This window comes from Diadema antillarum, unplaced genomic scaffold, assembly GCF_040938485.1.
Source record: "Diadema antillarum isolate AM-2024a unplaced genomic scaffold, OU_Dant_1.0 seq00000829_RagTag, whole genome shotgun sequence".
NCBI lineage: Eukaryota > Metazoa > Echinodermata > Echinoidea > Diadematoida > Diadematidae > Diadema > Diadema antillarum.
Window position 1 is genome coordinate 725,528 of NW_027271705.1, and position 8,397 is coordinate 733,924.

The 8,397-nt window shown below is 39.3% G+C and overlaps 1 protein-coding gene across 1 annotated transcript; it reads right to left on the reverse strand.

Moving 5' to 3' along the window:
- Positions 1-2,919: 2,919 nt before the first annotated feature.
- On the reverse strand, positions 2,920-7,891 carry LOC139740052 (G-protein coupled receptor 54-like). Its single transcript, XM_071650644.1, has 3 exons — positions 7,331-7,891; positions 6,012-6,147; positions 2,920-3,494 (listed from the first exon to the last, which is right to left on the reverse strand). Exons 1-3 carry the CDS (start codon positions 7,889-7,891, stop codon positions 2,920-2,922), a joined length of 1,272 nt encoding a protein of 423 aa, XP_071506745.1.
- Between the last annotated feature and the right edge of the window lie 506 nt (positions 7,892-8,397).

Genomic DNA, 8,397 nt, shown 5'->3' on the forward strand with positions numbered 1-8,397 from the left:
TAATCACCTTCAGATTAAAAACTTTCACCTAGAATATCGAGTTATCATGTTTTGCGCATACGAAGAAGTCACTGTTTTCAGACGAACTGTTGCAGTAAGTTGTTACCATAAAGTCACAATTACCCATCGGTTTAAGATAAAACCCTACACGGCGTTTTGATATTGACGACAAATTACCATAGATTTGACACTTGAGGACGTCTCGCAGTTTAATTGGCGGATGTGGATGGCGCAGTGGTTCGAAAGGCGAGCGTTGCGCATGGTAGGTTGGGCAACATTGATGGGCTAAGCTGTATTGCGTCTCTCTATTCACGAAACAGATGGATTTCGGTCACATTCAAAAATAATTTGGCATTGATTCAGAAACGCAGTAATTTTGACCGACATTACGTACTGATGCATTTGCCAGATACTATCTGTCATTCATTTTATCCTCCCCCTTTGGATTCCATACGATAATTGTCACGCATTTTTGCATATTCCGGGAGAGCAGTAATCTTTGAGAAAGTATTACAAAAAACACACACACAAACAAATATTTTCAAGGTTCTGAAGGATACATCTGTATTCTTTTTATGTACGGAATATGCTGATACAGATTGCAAGGCAAGGTTCTGCTCTATTCGTAATCGTCCAATACTCGTCTGTTTTTGTTTTTGTTTTTTTTCCAATTTTTTTCTGGAAATATATCCATTTCCCAAGCTCACTCAACTATTACATTTATGCCTTTAGGAAGGGGTTCTGTTCCCCGATGGAATTTTTAATGTTGTTTTGGTTTTCTCTCTTTCTCATATTCATGAGATGATGGTGAAGCTGATGGCATAACCAGAAACGAATGAATAAACATCCAGGCTCATATGATGGAATCGATTGCCATTCCACACTGACATGCAAGTTTACGAGCTTAAAATGGGGATATCGATATCTCTTGGATGATGAAGAAAACAGATCATTACCTTTCCTTGTCTTTCACAGCGTTAGACTTTGATATTGAACATGATTTATCTAAATAAAGACTAGCAAAAAAATTTTGGTCACATTTTCGCCGGCTTGTAGTAATGACGAGGGCATTTATTTTCAAGACAGTTAAGGCATTCTAGTCTGTAGATTTGATGATGTCCCTGCGATTTGACTAATAGTCATGCACATTTTGTCATATCTTTATATAGATATAATCTTTACCTATGGGAAAAAAAAAACAATTGGATAGAACGTTCTGACGGTTACGCTGTAAGGTTTCAGATATCTATGTTCATTTCATATGAAAACATAAGAAATCACAAGGAAATAACTTCTCCAAACAACTCGTTTATCTGCCCTCTACTGTTTCTGATAGAGATTGTGTTGAGGGGAGCAGTTGTGCTGGTTAAAGTGATGGCTTATAATGAATCCACAGCAACTTTATCCACAGATTGCGGATGCCCACACTAACTAGTCATATGAAAGCCAAATTTTACCCCCTCTCTGCGATATTCTGAAGGCTTTGCCTATGGGGCCTGTCAGTCAAGCTTAAAACTACCAACAACACCCGTTCGAAATCACAGCGCTCGAATACTGCAAACTATTCAGTCGGGAAATAAAGCGGATAGAAATATATTTGATTCCATTTCTGGCGTCTATCTGCTCTCAGAAGCGCATAAATGTTATCAAAAAAGAAACAAAGCCATCCACTTTTGTGAACTTTATAACTCTGTCACGTGACAAATACACAAACAGGAGGGTAATGTCATTGTCATTTCTTATACAAACTGGAGCAGAAAATGTGACGCCAAACCTTCAAAGTGCATCGCTGTATACATACGTTGATTTGAAATTAGGCGAGTTCCTTTGTGTTTTGAATGCGTTAATACCCTAATTAAATTTCACACTGAGAGCTAAATGTCGCTGACACCCAATATATTGAAAGATAGGATAATGTTTTAGAGGAAACGCGAAGACCCTGGTGCCATGTAGTTTAAAACGTTGCAGTACCGACATGTACTCGTTGTATTATCAACCAATCATCTCATCGTTCTTCTCCTTTTTTAACAGGATATGAAACAGAGAAAACATGAATCGCATCAGCTGCTAAGAAAGAAAATTGAACATCAAGTAGAGAACACCATCGACTATCAGTAACAAAAGTGCTTTATCAAATATAATACGTATCGACATGAGATCTCAGACAAAGTTTTTTGACGCGAGCAAACCACTGACGATGCGATGTCATTGAGCGTTGTGCAAGGCTTCTTTTCAAAGGCCGGTCGATCATCCTACGATGTACGTTCCTCGGTTCGTGCCTCGATTAATCGTCAGTCATTCATGAAGACGTCGCAACAAGCGAATTTAATCAATTTATATAATATATCTATGTATACAGAATTAAGACGACATTCTTATATGACCAACACCTCAAATAAGGCAACCATTTTTGAATTGATTTTGCTTTTTTGAGTGCCAATCCTGCTGGGGTTTGTACGTCTCATTTCACCATGATGGTTATGCGACACACTCCAGTTACTTGCGCGTTCCATATTCCACGGTAACAAGAATGTCAGAGGGCGCCATCAACGAAAAGTGATTTGGTGCCGACAAATTCACGGATGGATATTACACGTAAAAAGCCTTTAATAAGGGGATAGTGGCGGATGTGCACATGTATCGATAAGAAATTACTTACAAGTAGTGTGGACATAAGAATAGCTAGCTTGCTATCTGGGTTAAACAATCAATGAATTAAGAGATCGATTGATGAGTAGATAGGACACCGGGTAGTTTGTCTTGTTTATACAAAAACATAGCGACATGGATTGTATTAAGTCAAAATGAGAAAAAGAAGGACACAAAGAAAAAAAGATATGGCGGGAATAACTTGTTATTCTTTATGTGCTGTGTTTCTGGAGTTCGGCGATTTTTAGGAAATTGTCATACACCAGCGTGTTAGATTGATTCGTCGTCTCTCGTGAATTTGGAGAGTTTGAATGTACTGACGGATCCCATAGCACTTTGGTAGGACTGACAACAAGACGCGAACAGCCTTTTGAAGTACTTCTTAAAGCTCGTTGTCGTGAAGGCGTAGACAAACGGATTGACGCACGAATTCGCGTAGATGAGACAGTTTGCAAGCAGACTTGCGACGTCAAAGTATGAGTTGTTCGCCTTTGTGAGGAAGTTCTCGTCGAACTCCTGCCAGAGACGGAACACGTTAGTGGGCAGCCAGCACACAGCGAAGAGAAGCACGATGATGAAAACCATGCGCGTAATCTTGCGCTTTCGTCGGATTGAGCGCTCCTGCGCTTGCGCACTCTCCGTGCCCTGGGTTGCCTTGCGCCAAACCTGGACGAGAATGTTTACGTAACAGATGAGGATCACAACCAGTGGAACGATGTACATACTGAGCGTGTTGAAGATGTGGAAAGCGTGGGAACCGCTTTGGGTGTCGAACTCGGTGGTGCAGACGCCGTATCCGTTGATGTTGGAGAAGAAGGCCACTGGCAGTTGGAGAATAAACGAACCTGTCGAACAACAAAATGAGAAATTAACTACTTGATGGAGATTATAGGCAAGCTAATTTGCAGCAATGATACGCCTGACAAGGTGATAACTCTTGGCCAAATCGTTTCATGTTTTGACTGCTTCGGGTCATTAGCGCTACTGACTCGTATTACGCAAAATAATGATCAGACACAGTAGGCCTACATAATCTTGACTCGCAACTATACACATCAGTATTATGTTCATAAGTGTTTGAATAAAACAAAAAATGATTTCATTCTTACTGTGCTGTCTTCGTCGACTGGCACAGATGTCTGGAAATTAATTGCCGATGATTAGAAAATACTTATTTTCTCTAATCTCAGACGTCACGGTGTGGCTTTCCTGTTAGACTATAGGCCACATTGCCACACCTGAGTGGGCTTGCTATTAAATTAGACCTCCGGATGATTTTCAGACTTTTACATTTGAACAACTATATTAGTTTCAGAATTATAGTGATCGGGATGAGGAACAAGAATGTTTTCGAAGAATGTTCTCAAAATTTGTAACAAATTGCAATGAACAAGGATGATGACATGGCAGCCTCACCATACGAATGCATGAGTTGGGGCTCGAGGTAGGAGAACATAAGGAGAAGGTATAATATGCATATATTATACACAGGTGAACTTGTTAAGCAAGCGGTATTGTAATGGAATTACACTGCTGCATTTCTGAAATATGTGAGGTTCCTTTGCCATCAACACTATGCAGTCTAATTTGTTTCAGATTTTTAAAGTATTGGCTTCTCTGCTCAAGGACCACAATAAATCAAACAAATGTATACATGGACCTGTCGATTTATGCAATGCATGATGTGAAATTATGAATGGAATTTCCCTTTAACTTTACAACTACAACTATGTAGGTCACGTGTGGACTGACTCCTGAATGCTGGCGATGAAGCTTGGTAAATCATGCTACGTGCCTGGGCACAAGAAGTTGAATGAAATTTACTCATATCATATCAGTAAAAAAAATATACAGAAGTCCGTCGAGGATATCCAATTCTTGTGGAGAGAGGTTGATATACAGTAAAATGTGTTCTGTGGGGAACAATAGAAACTCAATTCAGCCTTGTCAATTTCAGCCAATTTGTATTTTATCCAATGAATGCAAACATACAAACGTGACTCCCGTGAATATGGACGAGTAAATCTTAGCTTGGAACCCTCTTTCAAGAGTAAATGCTATGTGTCCCTACTCAGCTAAATGAGGATTTACAGCAAGGTGTTTTTTTTTTGTGCATATTATAATCCATGTTGATCTTAAAATGTTTGACAAAATTTAATAATAATAATAATAATAGTCGTGCTGATTGGTAAGAAGCGATGAGTATAGGGTTTCGAAGATGAGTTCCCTCTCCCCTTCTCAGAGCAAGCTTTAATTGTATTTGATAGTTGACAATAGTGAATATAAAGTGTTTTAAATTGATGATCATGCCATACGGCGTAGAATAAGTTGTGTTAGTATAACTCGACCAAAAAAATTGTTCAAAGTTCAAAGTTCTGAGTTCAATTTTATATTCGTTGCAGCCCTTGAATCAGAGAATGTCCAAAGAATGTTGATTTTAGTTGAAAAACTTGAAATTTCCAGCTTGATCGAACATTTTAATTACCTTCTGATTAATCGTTTAGTATTGTAGAATATTTATAGTATCATTCAAAACTTCGAGTTTTTATACAGCACGGTAATAGTGCGTTTCGAATTGACAGATTGTACTTGAAAACTAATCCCCTTTATATTTGCTTGCAGCCATATCTCAAACGGCTTGACTCCTTCAAAATTGCATTATCGATCTGTTGATAGGCTTTCACGCAGTTGCTTCAAAATAAAGTAGGGCAAACTATTTACCAGGATTTTTTTTTTTTAGGTTGATAAGGGCTTACTTTCCCTACTTTCTAAGTGTGGATGCTTTTAACCCTAGTGTCGAAATTTAAATAGGAGGGCGGGTGAAGCTTTTGATGCTCAGTGAATTCAATCAACAGTAAAGCTAAATGGAGTATCTTTACTCTCGAATGAAAATTGAGCGTTTGGCAATGCATACGTGATTTAGATCGACTACGCATTTGAAGGAACACTTAAGAAATTCAGGAGCCTCTATAGGAAACATTCATTTATGTCCATACCTTCATATCATTCGGTCAAATATAAAGTGATTTATCCAGATTTGATTTCGAACTGAGGAGACAGTCTGATACCATGCTCGCATAGGTTATAGAGCTACTGAAGATGACCAAATTGAGAAATTCTTTAAAATGTAATGATAATAATGGCGAATGTACACCTAAAGCTTACTTACTGTTGACCCCTCTTTTGCATTTATCATATTGGAGCTTGATACAATCACTTTGCCAATTTTGCCAAGGTTTTAACGATTCACAAAAAAAAAAATATCCCTCAGATATCCAAAAGGTATGGACTTTACATATTTTTTTCCAAAAAAAAAAAAGAGAGAAAGAAACAAAGAGCAAAGATTTTGTCACAAGCCGTACCTGCCCATATGAGGGTGTTGGTAATAACAGTTTTTATGATGGTTCTTGTTTTCCGTGACTTGACGGCATGCACAATCAGATGGTAGCGGTCTATCGTCATCGCAGTCAACGTTAGACATGTTGCTTGCACCGTCACCTAATTTTGCGAAAAAGGAAATACAGAAGAAAACGATTTGCAAGAGAGATTGTTAAAACAATGTTCGATGAAACATACATTCTGGATCACTAGTAAGTTTTCTGTATATACGCACACGACTTCACAGTGATAATACTGAATATAAGGGCTCTCATTTGATTATTTTTTTCAGTGGTAGCCTAAGAGCTCAGGGCTTTTCCGACAGATGCAATGCCTTTCACTTTCTATTGTCATTGCTGTTACTTGGCGAGATTGGTGTCCATTTTTCAGAGTTTGATTGGTTGTGTTGGTCTGTTTGAAACGCCTACTCCCTGTTTATCAAATTTCTAGAGCGTTACCTTTAAAATACATACAATAGGACAATGCCACTCTGCATCAAAAACCGAACCAAAAAGTGTCTTTCATTGATTATTCCATCTGGGCTTTAGAACCATGAATGAACATTGGAGTTCGAAAACATGACATTCAATACACGTTGTGCTTTTAAAAGTAGGCCCACTTAAAGCCTATTCCCCTCCACAAAACATGATAATGTAAAAACCACGGGAATTAGCATGGATATTTTGACATAACATGGAGAGAATAAGTGTGAAAGAGTGTGCTAAATCTAGCTTTAATATGGTGATTTCTTCACAGTGGTTGACATGGAGTATTCAAACCCTGTGGCTTTGAGGAATTAGCGTGAAACAGTGCATTTGGACTGACTGTTAACTTTACAGCCTTCTTGCTCAGTAGTAGCACTGCTACATGTCCAAGTTATAGGGCTTATTTCAATTGGTTAGGGACATCCAAGTTTGATGAGATATATTACGCTAGTAATGTCAAAGCCGAAAATTTCTCCCATCACAATGTGGCCTATAAAAACGAAACAAAACAGAACAAAACAAACAAACGAACAAACTAACTAACTAAACGAAACAGACACTAGCCATTTTTTCTTAGTTTCTTTGGCATTTGTTTGGCCATTTGTTTTACTTTGTTTTTAGCTCGTTTTGAGATGCAAGTTGCTCGATCAATATCTCTCTCCTCGCCCCTCTGTCTCTCTCATTGCATGTACTGTATCTTAACCATCGTTTGCATTTTAAGCCAAATGTGTAATATTTCCATAAGTACCCTTGCCAGATACGGAGTTAAAAATGATCTGGCAAGCTGAGTCGTGCATGAACCAAGGTTCCGTACTTACAAACATGACGTAGTTGATTCCTTTGCAAACGCTAACTGGAATCTCGGCAGTAATGGCAATGGCGGACGGTATGGCGCAAAGAGCCAACAGAGCTACATCCGTAGCGGCGAGGTTGGCCAAGAAATAGTTCGTAACCGTCTGCATGTCTTTGTGTCTAAATATGATGTAAATAACAATCGAGTTTCCAATAATCCCGATGGTAGCGAATACAATGGGCATCGTGATATAGAGTACATTCATGATGTAGTTGAATCGATCCGAGACGGTAGTAATCTTGCCATATCCAGACGAGAACGACATGTAATAGTCTGAGTTGGGATCGGACTCGTTGTACTGAGACTCGTCAATGACATCCCTCTGCAACAGTGGCGTCCCCATTGTGACCTGGTCAGAGTGAGTCTTTGCGGGTAGAGTGAGCAACACCGATAAAGGGGAGAGCAGTACAACGTGGACGTCACCGGATGCCGATGGGAGCCGCAGGACTGGTGAAATCGTTTCGATGGGAGCTGATCTGTCACTCCCTATGATCCAGGAATTGCTGCCAGTCTCCGCCTGAATCATTGGGAAGATCACGGGCCCCGTGCTTGTGAAGACAACATGCCCAGAACTGTCGAATTGGACCGATGTCGACGCTTTTATGGACTCTTGGACGACGTTATACACGGGGAGACGAAGCCGTAGAAGTGTCACTCATGGTAACGCCATTACGTAGAAACTCTCTGCAGGAGAATGGAACGATAGAGAAGATTATACATGTGGCAATGGTCATATAGCGATAGACGTGTAAAAGACAACCCAGCAGCCTTGTAAGTTACCTCAATTCTATATAGCTGTTTTGATGCTAAATGTCATGTAATGGTATGATCGGAACGAGAAGTCCCATCCTATTTTTTCCACGAAGTTAGTACATTTTAGGCAGGACAAGTTTTGAACGACAATCATTGAATATAAACCATTCTTACAATGATGAAAAGACAACGACAACACCACCACCAACAACAACAACAACGAAACAATCTGATTATAATGATGTGTTGCCGTGGTCTAGGCTTCATCACGAAGATGAT

Excerpts from the sequence above, each read along its gene's own strand:
- LOC139740052 (XM_071650644.1), bottom strand. The coding sequence starts at position 7,891 with ATGATTCAGGCGGAGACTGGCAGCAATTCCTGGATCATAGGGAGTGAC. Across the intron at positions 6,148-7,330 it reads GAATCAACTACGTCATGTTT|GTGACGGTGCAAGCAACATG; the intron begins GTAAGTACGGAA and ends TCGCAAAATTAG. Across the intron at positions 3,495-6,011 it reads CAACACCCTCATATGGGCAG|GTTCGTTTATTCTCCAACTG; the intron begins GTACGGCTTGTG and ends GTTGTTCGACAG.